Source organism: Canis lupus, chromosome 20 (genome assembly GCF_011100685.1).
Source record: "Canis lupus familiaris isolate Mischka breed German Shepherd chromosome 20, alternate assembly UU_Cfam_GSD_1.0, whole genome shotgun sequence".
NCBI lineage: Eukaryota > Metazoa > Chordata > Mammalia > Carnivora > Canidae > Canis > Canis lupus.
In genome coordinates, this window is record NC_049241.1 from 5536765 (window position 1) to 5561876 (window position 25112).

The window sequence follows — 25112 nt, forward strand, 5'->3', positions numbered from 1 at the left end:
AATCTTTAAAAAAAATTAATCATGGAAAACACTATGAAGAGAATAAGAAGGCATGCTACATACAGCCTGGGAGAAAATTTTGCAAATCACATATCTGACAAAAGCCAGATACTAAAAATATATTTTTAAAACTGTCAAAACTGGCTGGGTAAAAACCCATTTGAAAAATGGTTGAATTTGAATGTCTTAAATAGTCTATTTATCAAAGGGGATATATAGTGATAAATAAACACATGAAAAATATTTAGCGGGGATCCCTGGATGGCTCAGCAGGCTTGGCTTATTTTTTTGTATAAAAAAAAAAATACAGAGGGATACCTGGGTGGCTCAGTGGTTGAGCATCTGCCTTTGGCCCGGGGTGTGATCCTGGAGTCCTGGGATCGAGTCCTGTGTTGGGCTCCCTGCATGGAGCCTGCTTCTCCCTCTGCCTATGTCTCTGCCTCTCTGTGTGTGTCTCTAATGAATAAATAAATAAAATCTTTAAAAACAAAAGAAAGAAAAATATTTAGCATTATTAACCACTAAGGAAATGGAAATTAAAATCACGATATTACTAATCTAATGGTGCAAATAAAACCTGACCATTTCAGATACTGACAAGGATACAGACAACCCTATGCATTGTTCATAGGGAAAGAAATTGGTACAACTACTCTGGAAAACAGTTGGATGATTTTCTTTTTAAGTTAAATATACACTTCACATGTGACCCAACCTTCCCAGATTTTTAACCTATAGAAATTAAAACTTAAATTTCCACAAAATTCTGCATACCACTGTTTAGAGCAGCTGTGTTCATGATTACCAATAAGTGGAAACTACCCAAATGTTCTTCAGCAAGTGAATAGACAAACCATGGTATATCCATGTAGTGGACTACTACTCTAAAAAGAAATGAACCATTGATACATACAATATCCTGGATTCATGTGTCTCAGACACATTGTGCTGAGTAAAAGAAATCATCCCAAAAATTATATACAATATTATTCTGCTTATACATATTCTCAAAATACTATTCTGTTTATACACATTCTCAAAAAGACGGAATGATGAAAAGAATGGATTATGCATTAGTGGTGGGGTTAGGTGTGACTACACAAGGAGCCATTTATTTATTTATGAAGTATAATTGACATACAGTGTTGTATTAGCTTCAGGTGTAGAGCATATTAATTCAGTAATTCTACACATTACTCACTGCTCAGTGTGATTAGTACAGTCACAATTTGTTAACCTACAATTATTACAGTATCCTTGGCTGTATTTCCTATGCTGTACTTTTCATCTCCATGACTTATCTTATCTCCATGACTTATTTATTTTTATAACTGGAGGTTGTACCTCTTAATTTATTTCATCCTTCCCTCCACCACCTCCCCTCTGGCAACCACCATTTTGTTCTCTAAAAATATTTTAAGAGTGTGTTCCTTCTTTTGGTTTATTTGTTCATTTTGCTTTTTACATTTCACAAATAAATGAAATTGTGTATTTGTCTTTGATTTATTTCACTTAGCATAATTTCTTCTAGGTCTGTGCATGTTGTCCCAAATGGCAAGATTTTGTTCTTTTTTAATGATTCAATTGTATATTTGTATCATATCTTCTTTTCCATTCATTATGCAGTTAACACTTGGGTTGCTTCCCTATGTTGGCTATTGTCAGTAATACTGCAGTAAATATAGGGGTACATATTATCTGTTTGAGTTAGTGTTTTTGTTTTCTTTTGGTAAAAACCCAGCAATGGAATTACTTGATCATATGGTAATTGTTATGGTGTTTTTAAAGATTTTATTTAAGAGAGAGCATGAATTGGGAGGAGCAGAGAGACAAGGACAATCTCAGCACAGAGCCTGAGGTGGGGCTCGATCCCACAACCCTGAGATCATCACCTGAGCTGAAACCAAGAATCAGACACTTAACTGAATTAGCCACCCAGGCACCCCAGTATCTTTTTTTTTTTTAAGATTTTATTTATTTATTTATTTATTTATTTATTTATTTATTTATTTATTTATTTGAGAGAGAGAGAGAGAGCATGAACAGGGGGAGGCAGAGGGAAAGGGAGAAGCAGACTCTCTCCCCTGAACAGGGAGCCTGATGCAGGACTTGATCCCAGGACCCCAGGATCATGACCCGAGCTAAAGGCAGATGCTTAACCAACTGAGCCACCCAGGTGCCCTTTAAGTAAAATTCTTTTTTTTTTTTTTTAATTTATTTATTCATGATAGACAGAGAGAGAGAGAGAGACAGGCTCCATGCCAGGAGCCCAACATGGGACTCGATCCCGAGACTCCAGGATCACACCCGGGGCCAAAGGCAGGCGCTGAACTGCTGAGCCACCCAGGGATCCCCCCCTTGAAGTAAAATTCTTAATGAATGGGAAAATTATATTAGAAATTGTAAGGTCACCTATTAGGTGTTCAGGTACAAGTATAGATCTGGAAAAAACTTGATCGGAAATTGGAAATCTATAAATAATCAAATTATGTACATCTCCTTTTTAAATTCAAAATTGGTGAATTAATACTTACAATTAAAACTAGTGTATTTTGTAAGTGAAAGCCTTTCCTTTATTTCTTTCTTCCCTATCCCTCCCCACCCTACTTCCATTATATATTTGTTAATACCTGTTTTTTGCTCTCTCAGTGGATGTCAAATAACATGTCATAGATACTTGATTTCACCTATCTTGTTTGGACTATTATAATAGCCTCCTAAGCACTCTCATGTCCCCTGGCCCTTACTCACTCCAGCATTGTCTGTTCTTTACTCTGAGTGATTCCGTTGAAACCTAAAACCTTTCCTAACTCTGCTCAAGACTTCCTTACAACAGCCTACAGTGTCATACGTGGTTTGACCCTGCTTCCATCCACCAAGTCTCTCTCTCCTAATTTTCTGCTTTGCCTCCTGTATTCACTCATCCTCCTTGGCATTCTTTGTGCACACCAAATCTATTCCTGTCTCAAGACCTTTGAACTTGGTATCTCTTCTTGGAACACCTTTCTCCAGATATCTGCATGCTTTCATTCAGATCTCCGGTCAGATGTATTTTATCAGAGAGGTTCCATCATCCTCTGTCCTTTTTATTCTGCTTTATTTTTCTCCATAGCACCCATCACCTATATATATATATATATATATATATATATATATATATATATATATATATGTGTAATATATATATTACATTTATTTATTGGCTATCTTCCCCAGCTAGCATGTAGGTATAATTTGTTTGTTCTTTTTTTTTTAATTTTATTATTTATTCATGAGAATACACAGAGAGGAGACAGAGAGAGAGGCAGAGGCAGAGAGAGAAGCAGGCTCCATGCAGGAAGTCCGACGCGGGACTCGATCCGGGGTCTCCAGGGTCACGCCCTGGGATAAAGGCAGGCGCTAAAACGCTGAGCCACCCGGGCTGGCCAATTTGTTTGTTCTTTGATGTTTTTCTAAAACAATGCCTCAGATAGTTGAATGAACAGCTCAGCTCCAGTTCTACCTCTTTGAACTTTTTCTCTAGCCTATGGTGATTTCACTTTTCTTTTTCTTTTTTTTTTTTTAATTTAATTTAATTTATTTATTTATTTTATTTACAATAGTCACACACACACACACAGAGAGGCAGAGACACAGGCAGAGGGAGAAGCAGGCTCCATGCACCGGGAGCCCGATGTGGGACTCGATCCTGGGTCTCCAGAATCGCGCCCTGGGCCAAAGGCAGGCGCCAAACCGCTGCGCCACCCAGGGATCCCCACTTTTCTTTTTCTGAACATCATCGTAGGTGCTCATGTTCTGTCTGCTGATTCCTTAAAGAGTTCTTAGTGTAAACATAACTACTGTAGTAGGTAAAAGTGTAGGGTGAGAATTGTACAGTTTGGTTTAAATACCAGCCCTACCACTTAGCCAGTTAACTCTGAGCAAGTTATTAACTTTCCTACTTTTTCATTTCTATTCCTGTAAAATGGGAGTAATGGGTAGTTCAATGAATGAATAATGAGTAATGGGTAGTTCAACACAGAGGAGATAGAATGGGGAAATCAGGCAGAGACCTGATCATCAGGATCATTGTGTAACATACCTGGCTGTTTGGACTCTTATGTAAGTAACAGAGAACTTTGGAAAACTTTTTTTTTAAGCAATGGTATGGCATAGGGTAAATTTTAAACTTTTTAAAATTTAAATTCATGAGACACATGGCTGGGTCAGTCAATAGAACATGTGACTCTTGATCTCAGGGATGCAAGTTCATGCCCCATGTTGGGCATGGAGCCTACTTTAAAAAAATAAAATTCTAACTTCATTTAATCTATGCTAATACTGAACTGTTGAAGAACTTAATTTACTTTACAGTGGTGCTTTCATACTGTTTTATTTTGTCTCTGTGTCTTTTGTTTACTGCTGCTTCCTGGCTAAATTTTATTTATTAAAAATATTAGCTCATGGAGCACCTCGATGGATCAGTTGAGTATCTGCCTTCAGTTCTGGTCATGATCCTGGAGTTGCCTAATGGAGCCTCATGTCAGGCTCCCTGCCCAGCAGGGAGTCTGCTTCTCCCTCTTCCTCTGCTCCTCCCCTCTGCTCTCTCTCTCTCTCTCTCTCTGCTCTCTCTCAAACAAATAAAATCTTCAAGAATAAAATAAAATACTGCATCACTTCTGATCCGAAGTAGAACTTTAATAATGTAAGAGACCACAAAATTTAAAGGATTATATGTGCATTGCTTTATATTTTCTCTTGACAGAAATACCATGTTCTGACTCCTTTTCCTATTTAAGACTTTTTTAGTGTTTGCTTAATTTCAAAGAATTTCTAACAGTACACTTATATAGATTCTTGGTGACCTAAAAAGAAACAATGTGCATTAGGTAGCAACCTTTGTTGTAGCAACTTTTGCCTTCTAGATATGTGTGAGAATGAGGTTCTTTACCATATCTTCAGTTCTGGCATATATCCATTACCAAAAATATATTTTCAGGATATTTTCCCTGTTCTGTTGTAAAATCACAGAGAAGGATTAAGGCTTCTCAGTTAGGTCACAGTGTCCAGAAGACTGTGCCCCAGCTCAGATAAAAATCAATATATTTTTAGTGATACAAATCAAATTAACCAATAGCTCTTCAAATTTCCCACTTCCTGTTCTTCTCTCCTCCAGAAACAAAATAGGTTCAAGAAGAAAAGTTCTTTCCTACCTTTTAACATTTTGAGCTGCCTGAGTTTAGGATTCAAGTATTTTTGGTGCTTATTGCTTAACTGGGCTGAAGATTATCTCATGTGACAGCATAGATCTCTTGTTTTGGAATTGCCATTACTTTCTAGAACAGCCACTCTGTACAGCTGCCAACATGCCCTGGATCCTTTTGCTTCATATTACAGTGATACTGCTTTGTCAGGGTAGAATTCAGCCTCACAGGGCTGGAGTCAGTCTCTGCTGACCTCATGCCACAGTACAGCATGTTCAAATCTGGGAGAAACCCGGGGGTTATTCGGCATATTCCTCCTCTTTCTCCCTTACAAGCATGGAACCCTCACTGTCCTCGGAAACCGTATGTTGTATATGTGTGTGTATCTGTCTTTTTTTCTTAAATCTCTTCCTTAATCCTATAATTCTACAGCTTTAAATGGGGGCTGGTTAAATAGACAGACACAGGAAATGCTTTGAGCTCCTGAAACTCAGCATTTTTCAGCAGTAGATCTCAGCCACGGGCATTTGCTATTTTTGGACCGACTTGTGTGAGGTTGCAATAATCAAGAAGCATGTTATGTGTTTCCTAGTTGTTCATTTTGCCCATAGCTCTTTGGGCGGAATGTACAGAGCAATCTTTGGCTGTGTGGGCATGCTCAGATCATATTGGAGAGTGTTCCGACTGCTTCAGTGCAGAGTAAATGTCATCCTCTCTCTCTCGGGCAAAAAAGTTATCAGAAAATAAGTATTTCCTTCAATGAACAAGAGTTTCGTTTGCCTTTGGCAGTTTAGGAAAAACTTGGGTTAAATTTGAAGATTCTAAGCATGCATAACAAATAAGAATTTGGATTAGAGCCATTTGAAGTATTTCTCACATTAAAAACAAAGGTTCTTATCACTCAGCTACTTGTTTTCACTGTATTTTTCCCAAAGACTTGGCAATTTTCTGAATTGTAAAGCAGTGGGCACATATCTCAGTACTAAAGTTTTTGTCTCCAGATCAGAAGAACAGGTCCCTTAGATATAACTGGATAGGAAGACGATCCAGTTTTATGCAACACAACCACCATTTTCACATTTGATCTGCAATCTTGAGTAGAAAACTTGGACCATAGCTTGATTTTACCATGATTTTTACCTGATTCTAAAGTGAATATACATTAATACTGTTTGCCCTTGAGCCAACAAAATTTTTTACCCTAAAGTTTGATATAAAATTACTCTTATGACAAATGGTTAATAATTTAAATACTGACTTCGTTGAGAGATTTGTGGCTCTGCTCTGTACCTCTTTTTTTTCTGTTTGTTCTGTATCTTGGATTTTAAAACCTTGGCACATCTCTGTTTGTTCTGGGGTTATAAAAGGTCAGTTTACTTATCTATGTTTTATTAAGAATGTTAGCTCAAGTTGAATGGGGTGATCAGAAAGAAAGAATTCATAGGAGAGCCCTAAAAGGATAGGAGGTAAAGACTGATCGTAAAACAGAAATTAATTCCTTCCCCTCTTATTGACAGTTGAAAGGGAGGAGGGGACCATAAAACATAATTTAAACATTCTTAGTTGAATTTCTCCATGATTCTATTAATTCATGAGTAGAGAAAATTTGTTTAAAAATATACTGAGTACCTGAGTAAATGATTATAGGTGAAACTATTTTCTTGCTTCCCTACCCATGTCTCCCTCTTCCTTATCAAACTATTCATTGACTCTGGTGAACTAAAATGCCCTCATTGAAGCAATGATTAAAATATTCAGAAATGAGGTACTTGCTCCACATCTGTAATTCTTATTATGTCTGTCTGGATATATCAAATTGCTATAGATTGGGGTTGATATATGTATGTCCTCCTTGCACGAGATTGCGCTATGCTCTGTGAAGAGTTCATTTTCTAAACTACAGAATGAATATTTTGAAGGAAGACTCAAGGGGTAAATGTATCTGACTCTAGGTAGTAAATGGAGAATTTTAGAAAGCTGGACAATGTTGAAGTTATATCTATTTTTTAATGAGATTAAAGTATCTCCAGATGTTGGCCAGTTCTAAAGAATAATCCCCTTTTTCCTTTCTTAATAACTCTGCAACACCACACATCTATATGTTTTTTTTTTATATATGTTTAAGTCATATGTGTAATGCATACATTCCAGAGAATTCTTTGGCAATGTTGGCATTGCTTGAGTTTTCTGTACAAATACCTAGAATTTACAGTGGCAATTCAGAACATACGTGTGTAATCACTTGGTCATATATAGGTGCTTTATCTTTTAAACAAATGTTATTTTTATCGAGCTGCCACTATATCAAACAAAGAACTTTTAAAAGATAAAACACCTCTCACGTCTAAACCTTACATTTCTAGTTGGGGAAGATGACAATACAAAATAAAGCTAGTACGTAAACTACAGGGTGTGTTAGAGAAGGAGGATGAGCTATAAAAATAATAAAGTGGGTAAGTGAGATTGGAAGTGCTGGGGGGGATTGCTATTTTTAAAAAGATAGTAAGTCTCATTAAAGAGACATTTGAGGAAGGGCTTGAAAGAAATAAGCCGGGTAGCCATACTACTGATAAATGAGCATTCCCAGTAGAGGGTACCGCCAGAACAAAAGCAGGAGTGTTTCTGATTATATACAAGGAATAGAAGGGAGGCTGGTATATCTAGAGCAAAAAGGGAGGACAGAGTGGAAGGAATTGGGGTTTCAAAGACGTAATAGAGTTTCTCAGTTGTCTATTACAGTATAACCACTCCAAAATTGAGTGGCTTAAAACAACTATTTTATTTCCTCACAGTTTTGTGAGTCAGCTATTTGGGCTAGGATTAGTTGAATGGTTCTTGTGCTGGTCTTGCCTGGAGGTCCTTATCATTCCTGGATGGCTCAGGTGGAGCTGCATGGTCAAGGTGGGCTCCCTTACATATCTGATAGTTGGTTCTGGCTGTTAGTTGAGTCTGTCTCCATTTGGTATGTGGATTTTAGCCTGAACAGCTATAAGGATGGAATTGCCATTAACTGAGATATAAAGCCTTCTGGAGTGCAGCAAGAGAGAACAAGCCTCAATATAAAAACACATTTCAAGTTTCTGCTGTGTCACATTTGATATTTCACTTGGCCAAAGAAAATCCATGACCAAACCCAGTTTCACAGGATGGAGAAATTGATTCCACTTTTTTTTTTAAGATTGTATTTATTTATTCATGAGAGACACACAGAGAGGGGCAGAGACATAGGCAGAGGGAGAGAAGCAGGCTCCTTGTGGGGAGTCTGATACAGAACTTGATCCCAGGACCCTGGGATCACGCCCTGAGCTGAAGGCAGACACTCAGCCACTCAACCAGTCGGGCATCCTTCTACTTTTTGATGGAAGGAATGAGAAAGTCAAATTGTAAAGAGAAGGGCATACTTGATTGGATGAGTTTGTGGCTATTAATCTCCCACACAGAGAGCCAGATCAGAAATGCCCTTGAAGCCATTTTTAAGGACTGGCTTGTTCTTTGAATGTAAACAGAATGCATTGAAGAATTTTAAGAAGAATGACATGATTTGATTTTTATTTTTAAAGAATCATTCTGGCTTAGTACTGAGAATAGATTATATGGTGGTGAGGGAGACCAGTGAGGAGACCATTCTAGTAACCCAGACAAGATATGATCATGGCTCAGACTAAAGTAGCAGAAATGAAGATAATGAGAAGTGATTAGATTTTTTGATGTATTTTGAATGTACAGTCAACAGGATTTTTTGGTGGATTGGATGTAAGGTATGAAAGAGAAATTGATGACTACAAGGATTTCAGCTTGAACAGCTGGAAGAATGGATTTGTCATTTAACTGAAATGTAGTCTTCTGGTGGGGCAGGTTTTGTGGGAAAGAGCAAGAGTTCAGTTTGAAATATCTGTTAGATGTCTAAGTGAGAATGTTGAATCGACTGTATGAGTTGGAATTTAGGAGTTCTGGGCTGAAAATAAAATTGAAGGAGGTATGACAATTAAATGGTATTTAAAGTCAAGAGACAAGATGAAGTTACCAAGAGAGAGAATGAATGTAAATAAAGGCAAGAAGGTAAATAAAGGAAAAAGAACTGAGCCCTGAATAATCCAGTGTGAGAAGACCAAGAGGAGGAATAGTGGCCCATGATGGATGAAGAAAATCAAGACACTATGGTATATTGGAAGCCAAGTATAGAAACTTGATAGGAGGAGAGAAACATCACCTCTGTCAAATGATGCTGCTAGGTTGAGTAAGGTAAGGACTGAGAACTCATCTCTGAATATGGTAATGTAGGGGGATGATTGGTCATCTGACAAACATTTTTTTGGTAGAATGATGAGATTAAAACCAGTTGAGTGAGTTTGAGAATGGGAAGAGAGGGATTTGGAGACTGAGTTTTGGATCATTTTAATGAATTTTACTTCATTAGGGAGCAGAGAAGTGAGCAGTAACTGGTAGAGGAAATGGGGTCAAAAGTTTCTTTAAGGTAGGAGATGGGGAAAATGTTGATGGAAAAAAATTAGTAGAGAAGGAAAATTGATCCATTTCTTTCATTTATTTTATTTAATAAACTTAATGTACAGACACTAATCAAAGCACTTTATGAATATGAACTCACCTAATGCGAGAATGAAACAGTGACTGGCCACTCAGTATAAAGTACAGTAATAGGTGCTCTCAGGAGTTGAGTAATGTGTAAGACACATCTCTGACTTAAGGACTCATGGTCTCTATTAGAAAATATAAACACTCGCAAAAATAACTAAAAATAGGAAGGTGATATAAAATAGAAGTTACACTGTTTATATAAGTTTAGAGAAGGGAGATTATTTTCAGCTAGGGAGTAAGGAGTGTCCATAATTTAATTCCAGTTAAATAACACAGCGCCTTTAAACTAAAGATAGGCTCATTTGGACTTCATATATTTTTACCTTGAGCATAGACATGAGTGTGTGTGTTGTAAGTGTAGACTGGGGACAGGGTTCGAAGTAGGAGGGAAAACATTGTCAATATATAGTCTCAAGTGGTCAAAAAAGCAGAAAAGACCTCAGATACTCCTTTCTCTATTGCCATAATTGTCATATTCATGTTTATACTTCTAATCCCCATATGTAGGTAGGAAGGGGAAGGGTATGTAAGTGTACATGTGAAAACTGCCTATGCATCTTCAGTACCTAGAGTACAAGTAGTCCTCTTTTAGTCCTCTATTTGACTCTATTAGATACACTAGATAAGAGCCTATCTTTGATTTTTTTTAAAGACTTATTTATTTATTTATTCATGAGAGACATACAGAGAGAGAGGCAGAGACATAGGCAGAGAAAGAAGCAGGCTCCATACAGGGAGCCCAGTGCAGGACTCGATCCCAGGACTCCAGGATCACGCCCTGAACCGAAGGCAGACCCTCAACTGCTGAGCCACGCAGGCGTCCCGTATCTTTGATTTTAAAATAGTTTGGGGAACAATCCAGATTATTTTTCAGACAAGTAAAATGGAACATTTGAGAGGTATAACCCAGGAAATAGAATTACAATAATTACAATATGTCTTTTAATTCTCAATTGCTCTTCATGAAAAGTGTAGTGGTTGTTGGAAATCTGAGGATAAGTAAAGAATACAAACTATTTAGATTGATACTTGGGTGAAAGAAAGGATTTTATATTCAGTGGAAATTTGTGAGGATAAGTTTATAGAGAATCATTTCTGGAGAGTGTAGGAACTTAATTCAAGTTGGCTTTTTTAATCTGGTGGTTCCTCTATTGTCTATTTTTTTAAAAAATCCAGGTACATTCTGGGGCAACTGGGTGGTACAGTTGGTTAAAGCATCCAACTCCTGGTTTCAGCTCAGATCGTGATCTCAGGGTCAAAGTCAACCCCTGCATCAGGCCTCACGCTCAGGTCAGAATCTGCTTGATGCTCTTTCTTCCTCCCCTTCTGCGCCTCCCCCCTTTCTCATGCACACGTGTGCATGAATGTGCTCACGCACTCTTTCTCTCTCTCTGAAAAACAAACAAAATCTTTTTTTTTTAAATATAGACACATTTTAATTATGTCTTGATTGCAAGTTCAGGGGAAGAATTCTTCTGGGGATGCAAAAGAGCTCACAAAAAGGAATATAGATGGCCAAATTACATATCAAACAATGGTCACATATATTCCTAATTAAAGGAATGCAATTGACAATTAAAATGAAATTTTTTTAATATTTATTTATTCATGAGAGACACAGAGAGAGAAGAGGCAGAGACACAAGCAGAGGGAGAAGCAGGCTCCATGCAGGGAGCCCAATGTGGGACTCAATCCCAGGACTCCAGGATCACGCCCTGAGCCAAAGGCAGATACTCACCGCTGAGCCACCCAAGCGTCCCATAATTAAAATGAGACCTTATTTTCACTTATCAGAGTAATCAAAATGCAAAAGTTTGATACCTAGAGCTGGCACAGTCATTTGCCTACACTGTTGGTAATAGTCCAAATGCTGTAATGTTTCAGAAGGGTAATTTAGTAATCTCTACCAAAGTGTAAAACATATGCACTCTCTGATACACTGATGGAATTTACATTATTAGTATACCCACAGAAGTTTACTAAGATATACATAAATATGTTATAGTATTGTCATTTAAAAGTGGGAAGAAATCATTTTGTTGTGGGTTTTTTTTTTAAGATTTTATTTATTTATTCATGAGAGACACAGAGACAGAGAGAGAGAGAGAGAGAGAGAGGCAGAGACATAGGCAGAGGGAGAAGCAGGCTCCATGCAGGGAGTCTGATGTGGGACTCGATCCCGGGATTCCAGGATTATGCCCTGGGCCAAAGGCTGGCGCTAAACCGCTGAGCCACCCAGAAATCCCCAGAAAGAAGTAATTTTGATGCCCATTTGAAGTACCACAACATTAAATAGCTGATATTTAATCAGATATTTAAAAGATAGTGCAGCCTTCTTCCTTACCAAGGAACCAGAAGCCATATTGTCACCATTTGACAGCTATCAGTTGGGTTCAGGGGAGTCTTGTTTCCTAGAAATAAAGGCTTTTCATTTATTCTGTTAATAGCTGTCACTAGAGCTAAGATGTGTTCAGAGTGAGAGATCAAATACTCCAAGATGAGTCTCACCAAAGAGCTATTAAGAGCAGCATCAGCAATGGTAAGAAGCTGCTAATTAGAAAATAAATCTTTAAGAAGTAAAGATTACATGGATTAATATGTGAGAATGAAATGGAGGAGTGGGTAGTCTGGAGAAAGTTTACCATAACTCTACATCTTCAGATAATTCTTTTAATTTCTAAGAGCTCCATTTTCATTTTAAAGAGCAAAACTGCCAGTAAGGTCACATAATTTGAGAGGAGAAGGAAAAGAGAATTTGTATTACATACTTCTTCCTAAACTAAAGCTGGTTTTAGATTCTACATCATTGCATTTACATTTATGGTGCGTACCTTTTATCATATTAAATATAGGCCATTTTCTGAACAATCTAACTTTTGCCTGTTTAATGTTTTCCCTTGTATGAGCTGTGGTAAATCGCTTGCGTCATTTGACTGTTATTCTCCACTGAATTAATTATATGCCAGATTACCTCTGAGTTTTTGAGCCGGATAAAGAGAAATAGTAAAGCCAAGTGCAGGACATCCAGGTGGCAGCTGTTCATACCTCAAACAATGAGCAAGATCTGTAGAACTACACTCAGTATCTTCTTTTGGAGCATGAAAGTAGGATTAGAGTAAGGTAGAAATCTTAATTGGCTCTTACTGACCAGGTGGTTATGGTTTTCACTGATCAGCATGAACATTTTCACCTTGGAGAAAGGGCTCTAGATTGCATTGCTATTTTTTTTTTCTTTTCTTTCTTTTCTTTTTCTTTTTTTTTTTTTTTTTAAATTTTGATTTCTTTATGATAGTCACAGAGAGAGAGAGAGAGAGGCAGAGACACAGGCAGAGGGAGAAGCAGGCTCCATGCACCGGTAGCCCGATGTGGGGTTCGATCCCGGGTCTCCAGGATCGCGCCCCAGGGCAAAGGCAGGCGCCAAACCGCTGCGCCACCCAGGGATCCCTTTAGGGAGCCTTATCTTATAAGTAGTTTGACTAGGACCATAGATTGTTGACCTGTGTCCAGAAGTCCTTAGTTTAGTGGTTGAGAGTTTAGTGGTCTCCTATGTTAATTTACCCGTTCAAATACTATACAAGTCTGTGAACTCTAATGGAATAGAAATATCAGAACAGGGTTTCCTCTCTCTTCTTTGGAACAGGTAATTATATTGTTATATTAGTTTTTTGTTTTTTGGAATTTTGTGTGTTGTTGTTTTTGAGAGAGCATATGATTGAGGGGGTGTACAGAGGGAGAGGAGGAGAATCTTAAAGCAGGCTCCATGCCCAGCATGGAGTGTGATGCAGGTCTTGATTTCACAACCCTGAGACCATGACCTGAGCTGAAATCAAGAGTCGGACACAACTGACTGAGCCACCCAGGCACCCTTATATTAAATTTTTTACAATTATATTTATTCATGAGAGACACAAAGAAAGAGGCAGAGACATAGGCAGAGGGAGAGACAGGCTCCCCATGGAGAGCCTGATGTGGGACTCACGCCCTGAGCCCAAGGCAGATGCTCAACTGCTGAACCACCCAGGTATCCCTAGATTTTTTTTAAAGTATTTCAAATAGGTTGAATCTAAGGAAATCAGGCCAGTGAACAAAACAGCATCTCTTGTTGGATTCTGACAAGTAAAATCAAGATTGAAAACTTATAGATATTTAAAGAATGAATCATCTTTTGTGAAAACTCTTGAATTGTAAAATTCAGTCAGATTTTAGATGTCCAGGAACCTATCAACTCATCTCCCACCCCACCACTCCCACCACACCCTTCCCCCCAACTTTTGGAAATGTGAGAGAGTATTTTGGTTGTCACAAAGACTTGGGGAGGGAAGTGATGCTGGCGTTTAGTACGTGGAGCCCATGGAGGCCATAATGGCCAAAACATCAAGAGTAACCTTGGTTGGGAGCACGGTCTCCAGGCATATTTTCTTCTATTCTTCCCTTTTTCTTCCTCATTAGAAAGTGAGAATCCCAGATATATAGACATTAGGAGTAGTAATATGCCCTTAGTACACTTATGCCCTTTGCACAACAGTCATTTCGTGTTTTATAGCCTGGAATTTCTTTAAGGAGCACCTGGGTGGCTCAGTCAGTCTGCCTTCGGCTCAGGTCATGATCTCAGGGTCCTGGGATCAAACCCCACACCGGGCTACCTGCTTAGCTAGGAGTCTGCTTCTTCTTCTCCCTCTGACCCTCTCCTTCCACTCCCCACTTGTACTCTCTGCTCTCTCTTGTGCTCTCTCTCTCTCTCTCAAATAAATTAAAATAAAATATTTTTTAAAGGAATTTCTTTTGAGGAAACATTGGTATGTAAATTAGAATCTGAAGGGACATTAATTCTTAATATTAGAACATATTTATTGACCGCAGGAGAAGGTGTCCTGTTACTTTCCTTATCTTTTCTCCTTTATGATTAGAATCATTAACTACTCCTGTGTGTGTATCTATTGTGTATACATTGATCCAGTTCAGTGAAGCTCTAGGAGTGAGTTTCCTGGCTTGAGCTTTGACAGTGAACCTGTGCTTATACTATTTTTCAGGAACAATGCAGATTCTCATTCAACCCGGGATCGAGTCCCACATTGGGCTCCCTGCATGGAGCCGGCTTCTCCCTCTACCTATGTCTCTGCCTCTCTCTCTCTCTCTCTCTCTGTCTCTCATGAAGAAATCAATCAATCAATAAATAAATAAAGTATTTTTTAAAAGCTTTAAAAAATAAAAAATAAAATGTCTATGCCAGTTGACACACTGTAGTTTTGATCTAAAGCAAAGATTGGCAAATTTTTTATATAAAGTTCTGTATAAAATATTTTAGGATTTGAGGGCCACATTTGCTGTTACATACTGGGGTTTTTTTTTGTTCTTTACAACTCCTTAAAAATGTGAAAATAGTTCTTCACTCTTTTGTAAGAGCCTTATAAATATAGGCAGAAGACTGTGGCTTGCTAACTCCAGCTAAACAATTGTTTTTTAATTAGATGCTTTGAGAAATAAAAGGTCAAGGATCCAAATGTTAAAGGTTATTTTTAAAGGTAAAATTACAATTCTTGGGATGCCTGGGTGGCTCAGTGGTTGAGCATCTGCCTTGGGCTCAGGGCATGATCCTGGGGTCCTGGGATCAAGTCCCTACATCAGGCTCCCCATGGGGAGCCTTCTCCTCTCCTTCTGCCTATGTCTCTGCCTCTCTCTGTGTGTCTCTCATGAGTAAATAAATAAAATCTTAAAAGAAATAAAAAGTTTTTTAAAAAACTTACGATTCTCATACAAAATGAACACGCGTCAAAGTTTTTTTTCACTCACTAATTAACCAATTGTTAGGAACTGGTAGGGTGTTAAAATCGGTCCAAATGAGAATTGGACTTAAGGAAATCAGGAAATCTATATTCTCTACCAGCCAGAATTCATTTGCATTGCATCATCAACACTGTCCACAGGGTAATTTCCATTTCTGCAGAGTTGCAAAATAACCTAGCTAAAGTCAAAGTTGAAGACTTTTTTGCAATCACATAACCCCAAAGGATCCAATAGAGAACAATGGGCATTCTCTTGAAAGGACACTTGAAATCTTTTATCATTTAGTCTTTCACAATTTTTGCTGACAATTTCTCATCCCTCTTGTGATCTGTCGTAATTTCCAAAAACTATTCTTGATCACAAAATGGTTGGTCTCATTATGTTTGACCTATTTACATAGGTACAATAAGAATGCTAAAATGATACAGACATCCTTGAATTTTCTTTGCAAATCCAGAAGTGTTAGTTGTTGGGTTTTTTTAAGATTTTATTTCTTTTTATTCATGAGAGACACAGAGAGAGAGAGGCAAAAACATGGCAGAGGAAGAAGCAGGCTCCCTGTGGGGAGCCTGATGCAGGATTTGATCCCAGGACCCCAGAATCACGAACTGAGCCCAAGACAGACGCTCAGCCGCTGAGCCACCCAGCTGCCCCAGAGCTATTAGTTTTGAGCCACAAAATTATGTATAGAAGTTTTCAAAAAGAATCTTTGGTTGGAATTTTAAACACCTCTTTTATTTACCATTGCAAGGTTAGGAAACCATGCTTAAGAAACTCACTAGATTTCACCTGCTATGCTGATAAATTTGTGTGAGTTAACATCAAATATCCCAACATTTGCTCTGAGGCTTGCAAAATGGAAGTAACTGACCTTCCTTACCACCTATAAGTCAGAGGACCCTGTAACCAAGTATCAAGTAGGTCAGTTTTCCTAGGGGGGATTTTTGGGAAGCATTGGTGCCATATATGAAGTCAACTATTACTCCTTAATGTGATTTTTCATATCTGATTAAATGAAAAATCATTCTCAGATATAGCATTACAGGTATATATGGTCATATAATCCAATTATAGCCTGATAAAAAGGAGATAAGAGTGTTATCAATCCTGTGCAAAATAACTGTATTGTCATAAAAAGCTAAGGAAAACTCAGAAAATTCAGTAAGTTCCTGAATGCTGAGTATTCAGTGAAAATCAGATACCACCTATTTTATTTCGAATCACGAAAACAAAAATCTATTAAAATGTGGCTTGAAAATAGTTTAAGAAAAAAGTGAAAGGACTTCCTCATATAGCCACAAAAAAAAAAAAAAAAAAAGAATATAAAGGTAACATCAACAGTATTCTACACAAATAACCACAATAAAACTTCCTTTATCAGATCTTTGAGTGTCATTAGTTCCTGTTCAGATAGAACTTGGGTCAACAATCTATTCTCATGCAACATCTACTTCGAGCTAAAAAGCATCCTAGACATCCTGATACAATATAGGGGTATAGTCTGAAAGCATGTCCTTAAGAGTCTTTTTTTTCTTTGGAGTAGCAGTAGTTTATAGAGTACCTTGCACAGTCCTTTCCATGAGACTCTAAAAGATAGTTTTAGGTATAAAAGTTACTCTAGGGACACCTGGGTGGCTCAGCTGTTGAGCATCTGCCTTTGGCTCAGGGTGTGATCCTAGGATCTGGGATCAGGTCCCACATCGGGCTCCCAGCATGGAGCCTGCTTCTCCCTCTGCCTGTGTTTCTGCCTCTCTCTCTGTGTGTGTCTTTCATGAATAAATAAATAAAATCTTTTTTTAAAAAACAAAGTTATTCTAAAAAAAAAAACAAACAAAGTTATTCTAAAAGTTTTTACTTTACTGTATTTTGGACCCAGTTTTAGGAAAGAAAAATTAAGAGTTGGCAAAGGAGATTTGAACCCTTGATTAAGATAGGATCATGGGTGAGAAATGATACTTGGTTATTGGGTCAAAATGACAATAAAACATTATAATACATATTAAGGGAATGCAGTTGTAAAGAATCTTAACTCTTCCATCAGTACAGAACCTTTTTTTCTTTCTGGGTTGGTTTGGTTTGGTTTTTATTCATTAAGAACGTAATGAATCAAACATAAAGCCAGAAGGTTTTTCTGCTCAAATAAAATTACACAGGTGATAAAAAAATAATCTTTCGTGTTATAAGATGAAGGATTAATCTGTAAGCCAAGGAAGCAAGCTCATCAAAACTCATCAAATTTTGCCAAAAAAAAAAAAATTTGCCAAAATATTTTTGCATATTTCATGGCTTCTTTTCAGATCCCAGTAGCATAAACCATGGCAAATCAAATTCATTTCCTAAGATTTGTCCTTTTTTCAAATTCTGTGACAGACTGCCACTTTACTTTGGGACAAAAATGTTCTTTTTCCTTGAAAAACAAAAGGACTCATATTTCTCTATCACTGTTGTTCCTTGTATAGTCGCAACCACCTATATCAATTATAACTTGTATTTCAGTGAGAAAACTGAGTGGAGGGAGCAGATAATAATAATAATAATAATTATCTGACAAACACAAGCATGTCAGGGGCACCGAGGTGGCTCAGTCGGCTGGATGTCTGACTCCTAATTTTAGCTCAGGTCATGATCTTGGGTTCATGGGATCGATCCTAGTGTTGAGCTCTTTGTTCAGTGTGGAGTCTGCCTGTCCTCCTCTCTCTGCTTCTCACCCCTCCCCAGTACCCCCCCCCCCCGCTCTTTCTCTCTCAAGTAAATAAATAAATAAAATCTTTTTAAAAAAAGATCTTAGCAGTAAGGAATGAGGATAGAAGTTTTCTCTGAGTGGTGAGATTACAAATTTTTGCTTTCTTTTATGCCCACGGGTGTTTTCAAAGTTTTCTATAATGAACATGATTGTCTTAAAAGAAGCTATATTAAAAATTATAATAAACAGAACTAAGCAAACATTCACTGGTGTTGATGCTAGCTGTGCAGGATTGCTTTTTCTCTTGTTTTTGTAGAAACAAATATTTACTGTGTTGAAACCTTGCAACTTAATTTTTAAGCGAAGACAAAATTTGTATTAGTCATTAAATTCTTTATTAATTTGTTCTGGATAGTCAAGATCAGAATTCAGTGTCTCTAGAGATAGAACAGGAATTTCTGGAACCATGATTTCAACCCAGAATTTTCTTCAAATTCACTTAAAGTGATTTGGATTTTATTCATCTGATTTAAACGAAGGAAGGTACATGAAGCTGGTGAATGCTGATGGAAAGACCTTCTTTGACCTCTTAGTACTATGCTGGTCTGAGCCTCCAGCCCCATACTTAAGTAGAAGTACAGAAATTTTCATAGCTTTAGGCACTAAACTCTCAGATTGTCTTGTCTGATTCCTTTCTGTGTATTAACTTCAGAGAAATATTTCTACATATTCTACAGACTACACTATATTTTATAATAACTAAAATTCTTCCTGTGTGCATTTCACAGAACTGCTTTTACAAATGAAGAAATAAAGCTCAAATCTGATAGTTTGCCTAACTAACGTGACTTTTTCGGTGCAGGAACAATCTCTTTAAAATGTGCCGTTCTTTAATGCAGTATAATGGGTATTCAATAAATAGCATATGATGCAGGAGCCAAGCCTGGGCTAAAGATTGTGGTGTTTTAATCTATTGTGTAGATTTCAGTAAACTCCAGTGCCATTCATTAAGAAGCATTTTTCCCCTTCATCCATAGTGAATAAAACTTCAGCATCTCATGCTCAGTTTTTTCCTACTCAATTTTCGTTTAAATTATCTTGTGAACCTAAGATGAAAAATAAGAAACATTAGGAAATCATAGAAATTGTTTCAGAAATCTTTTAGTCCTTTATCTAAACATGGGTAGATTGGTTTTTCTTTGTATTTATTGAACCAGGCTGCCTAAACATTTATTTAGAATGTTTTTAACCTTCTTTAAGCTTTTCTCTAAACTGTACCTGGTTTTAAACAAGAAGACAGATGTGAATGGTGAATTAATGCCCTGTAGCTTTAAATTCAGCCAGTTTGATGCTTTTTGTTTTTTTATAAAAGCTGCTCACAGCTCCAGAAGAGAGGCAGATACTGTCTGTGATCTCCATTCTCAGAGTAAAACTATTCATTTGCATTAGCAGCTCAAGCAAACCACACACACACACACACACACACACACATACACACACACACGATGCTTGTTTGGCAGAAGCTTTCTGTTTATTCAGCACAGAGTCCTCCCAGGCTCCCAGATGTAGAAAGCTCGAAGAGTTGATGTATGAGACAGAACCGGAACTGTACATAGGCTAAGTGGGCACTGCAGAAGATTGCCTATGCGGGGATGTTGATGTGGTGCAGCTGTACCTGCCTGTTCTGTGAAAGGCACTTCTCTGAGGCTGTGAAGGTGAGAAGCCAAGGGATCCACTAGAAGCTTCATTTCGGCTGGCTCTTTGGTGGGGGAATGCATTCCCAGTGGTAGCTGTCCTCATTTACAGCGTTATTCTCGGAAACCAAGTATGTGCAGCCGTGACAGACTGCCACAGCTTCTCTGCAGTTTGGAAGCGAGGACAAATGGAAAGAGCACATAGTCAAGAGAGGTTGTGATTTGTTCTGACTATCCAAGCTTGCTCTGACAGTACACAAATGAAGGATGAGCTTTGTGGCAAGCAAAATCAGCAGACTGCCTGACAGGGGGTTTTGGTAAGATAAATGTATTGCTTGTGTTTTGGGAGGGAGGGTTTCTTGGTTTTTTAAATTATTATCTTTATTTTTCTAAATCAGCTACATAGAATTGCCTCTTAGTGAGAACTAAAAAATTTTGCAGAATCATATTTGATGAAGAGGCATGACCCAAGAAGCCAGAAAGGAAAACATTATTCTTGATCATTCAGTTGTGACCTTCAGAGATAATCATCAGGTTTTCTCGGCTGTCCATGAACAGGCAGAAACCAGGAATTTCCAGAGCAAAGAATGCCAACTAACAGATACCCTTTCTTTTCTTTGAACAGTTATAATTACCTTCCTTTTTTCCTCCCAGCTTTCCCTATGCCCTAACGTGGAAAAGAAAAAATAAAAACTCCCTGCTCTTATTGAATTGTTGCCACTGGAACAGTAATAGGCTGAGAACATAAGTATGGAGGTGGAGGAAGGCAGGATGAGGAGTCTGCTATTTTCATAGCCGTGCGTTGGTGGGTGTTTGTCTTGGGTTCATTATCATTGCTGTTCAATATCAAGTGGCTGTTAGTGCTATATCTCTTTGCCTGTACTGTGATTTAATCCCTTTATGTTCTATTTTATATGGTTTTCTTTGCCAGACCCAATTCTGTCATTATTAAAACTTTTTCTGTTACCATTAATACAATTAGCGTTTATTAGAGAAAAGATAGTTGTAGAAAGTAACCCTGAAATATTTATGGGCCCCAAGAAAGATAAAGACATTTTCTCTTTAAAATTGAGGTTTTCAGCAGATTTTGGGGTCTTGATTTTGGAATCTGTAACAAACATTTTATGACAAGTTAAAGAAATGGGTTGTATTAGATCTTGGAAAACCTACCAGAATCACAGACATTTTCTCTTTAAAATTGAGGTTTTCAGCAGATTTTGGGGTCTTGATTTTGGAATCTGTAACAAACATTTTATGACAAGTTAAAGAAATGGGTTGTATTAGATCTTGGAAAACCTACCAGAATCACTTTGCTCTAATCTACTTCAAGTTGGATCCGGTATCTTAGATTTTTCTAAGCCTGAGGATTTACTTTTCCTCATTCTAACTTAGGCAAATATTGCTGGAAAATATGTTGATTGTTTTAGTAGTCTAACCTGAGATCTTGTTCCCAGGCCCCTCTTCTCAATAGTAGAGAGAGCCAAGATTCCTAGCTGTTTAGAGAGGGCACAGAAGAGATCTATTGACATCTGACTTTTTGCTGACTCATTGGTTATATAAGCCTTGTAAATACAGTTATCCATATACTCTATTAGGTTACTGGGCAGGTGGGCCCCTTCCTGTTTACTGATCTTTACTTCTCTCAGCATCCTTCTCCTTCCTTAAGCCTTTTTGATGATATACTCTCAACTATTTACTAAGTGAATTCTAAGCAGTGAATGGACAAATCTTTTTTTTTTTTTCTTTTTTGGAATTGCTTTAACTCTGTATTTTATCTTGATTTTGATGAAATTCCAAGTTCTATATTCTCTTGACACATGAAACTCACAGTAATAATACCTTTCCTCATTTATGGCCTGGTTAAAATAACAACTTCCTTTTCTATCTTTGAGAGCTCAGTTCAAATGCCATGTTGCTCAATTCTTCTGACCTCCCAATCTAAAGTAGATTTCCCTCCCTTAACATTATTCCTTCTCTCACAGCACTTGGTTTTCTTTTTTCCATTGTAGTACTTCTCACAATTTTTATTTGACTACTAGTTCTTCCATTTCTGCCACTTTTCTCCATTTAGCCATTAAGCCTCATGAAAGAGATACTTTGTTTTGCTCATCAGTATATGAGCAAACACCTAGCAAAGGGTCTGGCTGAAAGTTGAAGATAGGATAAGTAGGCAGTATTGTATGTGCAAAGGCCCGGTGGTGAGAAGAAAGGATGAGCAGCAGGGGTTGAAAAAAGCCAGTTTGACTAGAGTAGGAGAAGCATGCTGTAAGAAGCAGTTAGAGAAGTAGATCCAGAGCCTAATCACATAGGACTGACTTGATAGACCATAGTCAGATACTTGTTCTTTATTGTAAGAGTTTTGGGAGGCTACTAAAAGAATTTAAGCATTGGGTGGTTTAGGACTTCTTTTTGCCTTTTTTTTTTTAAGATTTTATTTATTTATTCATGAGAGACACAGAGAGAGAGGCAGAGACACAGGCAGAGGGAGAAGCAGGCTCCATGCAGGGAGCCTGATGCGGGACTCCATCCTGGGACTCCAGGATCACGCCCTGGGCTGAAGGCAGACACTCAATCCTGAGCCACCCAGGTGTCCTGAACGTTTTTTTTTTTTTTTTTTTTTAAGTATACTTAACTATGCCCAATGTGGGGCTTAAACACATGAACCCAAGATCAAGAGTCTCATGCTGTACTAACTGAGCCAGCCAGGCACCCAGGACTTCTTTAAAAAAAAAATTGGGGGATCCCTGGGTGGCTCAGCGGTTAAGCACCTGCCTTTGGCCCAGGGCGCGATCCTGGAGTCCCGAGATCGGGTCCCGCGTCGGGCTCCTGGCATGGAGCCTGCTTCTCCCTCTTCCTGTGTCTCTGCCTCTCTATCTCTCTATGTCTATCATAAATAAATAAATAAATCTTTGAAAAAAAATTCTCCAGCTTAACTGAAAGCCTAATTGAGTGTAGGTAGATCAGTCAACATGCCATGAGAGAGATGACAAGAGTTTGTTCTAAGGTGATGTCAGTGGAGATAGATTGGAAAGTATTATAATTTGGTGGAAATTTGGAAAGTAAAATAGGTAGGACTTGGTGTTGAATAGAAGCAAAAGGCAGAAGATGTCAGGAATTATTCCTGGGCTTTGATTTGGTTTGGTTTGGTTTTGGCTTTGGGCTTGTTAGTAACCTGATGAGTAGTGATGTTTTTCCTGAGATAGAGAACACCATAAGAAAACCAGGTTTACAAGAGATTCATGGTGTTTGGTTTCGGACATGTAGATTTTTATATAGTCAAGTAGCTTCTAGATCTAGATTCCAGAGAAGATTATACTATTACCATTGAGGAGCGTTCAGAAATATCCTTGGAATAAGACAGCCCGGGTGGCTCAGCAGTTTAGCGCCGCCTTCAGCCCAGGGCATGATCCTGGAGCCCCGGGATCGAGTCCCATGTTGTCCCGGCATGGAGCCTGCTTCTCTCCCTCTGCCTGTGTTTCTGCCATTCTCTTTCTCTCTCTCTCTCTCTCTCTCTCATGAATAAATAAATAAAATCTTTTAAAAAAAGAAATATGCTTGGAATAAAGTGCAAAACAGTGGTTTAGACTGACCTTGGGAGCTCATCTCCCACCAGAACCCTATTTTTATAGCTTCATGAACCTTTCAGTTATCTTTAGAAAGCGACTACATTTCCTTCTCCTGGGCTTTTGCTTATACTGGGTTGTCATCCTGAAATGCCTTTCCTTACCTTTTTTTTTTTTTTAATCAAAAACTTCTTTCTTCAAGGATCGTTTCTTTTCTTTTCTTTTCTTTTCTTTTCTTTTCTTTTCTTTTCTTTTCTTTTCTTTTCTTTTTTTAACCTCCTCCAAGAAGCCTCCTCTGTTCTCTTTCCCTTCAGAATATGTGACTCCTTTCTAAGTACTTTGCCTTCATATCTACTGTATCATTTACTTAATCAGACCTGTATTTCAGTTGATCATTTTCACGTCTCACCAACTAGATAATGCGTTTCTTGAAAACAGCGATTCACCTTTTTTTTTAGTGCCTTATATAAAGAGATCAAAGGATAATTGCAAAATGAATTAAATAGTAGAAACCTCAGTCCTTTGTACAATCTGCTTCCTTAATATAATAGGATCATATCCTTCCTCCATCTGTGTATTCCTAATTTTCTCTAGGCTGTCTCTGCATTTTTACCCTGCAGATATCTAGATACATCAGAGAAATGTTCTTCATTTCATATGCAAAATCCCTGAAATAGTCATTTTCATTATATATTTTATTTGTAACTTAGTGGAAAAACTGAAATCTTGCTATTCCTCATCACCTGTGACAAAAATGGCCAAGACAGGAAGGACTGGCATCCATAAAGAAAGTAGAGACACCTAAGAGATGCTACTGTGGTTACATTGGAGCAAAGGAGTCATGACAGAGTAAGTCATGCAGGTGTCTGAGGAAAAGCATTACAGGCAGGAGGAACACTAACTAGCAAAAGCCTTGAAATGGGTACATGCCTGGTATATTCCAGGAACAACAAGGAGGCCTCTGTAGCTGGTGGCAGTGGAGTAAAGGAAGGAGTAGTAGGAGATACAGTCAAGGAGGTAACAGATGTGCTACAGGTGCCAGATCATGGTTTTTCAGGTCATTGTAAAGACTTTGACTTTGACTCAGAGAGCCCTTGGCCATTTTAGGTGTAAAAGACTATTGTGACCTGATACATTTTTAAAGGATCATTCTAGCTGCTGTATGAATTGATTATAAAAATATTATTCCAGTGATAGTTACGAGCCTATTGCAGTAGTCCAGGTAAGAGCTGATAGTGGCTTATACTAGAGTGGCAGCAGTGGAGATTTAGTGAGAGATATCATCAGATTCTGCAACTCTTTAGCAAGTAGAGCCCAAAACATTTGCTGGAGCAATGCAGTATATGTAGGGGATAACAACACAGACTCTGAATCAGACTGTCTGGGCTCAAACATTGGCTTTGCCACTTCTTTACTTCATGATCTTAAACAACTTAAATTCTTTATCTTTTGGTTTTCTTAGCTATAAAATATAGTAATACCCATCTTGTAGTGTCATTATAAGAATTATGCAATTTACTAAACATACAAAACATTTAGAACATTGCCTGGCATAAAGTAAGTACTGTATGTGTATTAGCAGCTATGATTATTGATATCGATAACTGGA

At 37.9% G+C, this 25112-nt stretch overlaps 1 protein-coding gene across 4 annotated transcripts in view; it reads left to right on the forward strand.

Annotated features, from left to right (window-relative positions):
- Positions 1–25112, forward strand: part of TMCC1 (transmembrane and coiled-coil domain family 1) — a 239070-nt gene that overhangs the window by 175634 nt on the left and 38324 nt on the right. The window contains exon 1 of one of the 4 annotated variants that reach the window (XM_038565590.1): positions 19690–19961. The exons of the other annotated variants lie outside the window; for them this stretch is intronic. Within the exon in view, the coding sequence (XP_038421518.1) occupies positions 19899–19961 (63 nt within the window). The 5' untranslated portion in view covers positions 19690–19898. Of the gene's footprint in view, positions 1–19689; positions 19962–25112 lie in introns of those variants that run through there. 4 annotated transcript variants of the gene reach the window in all.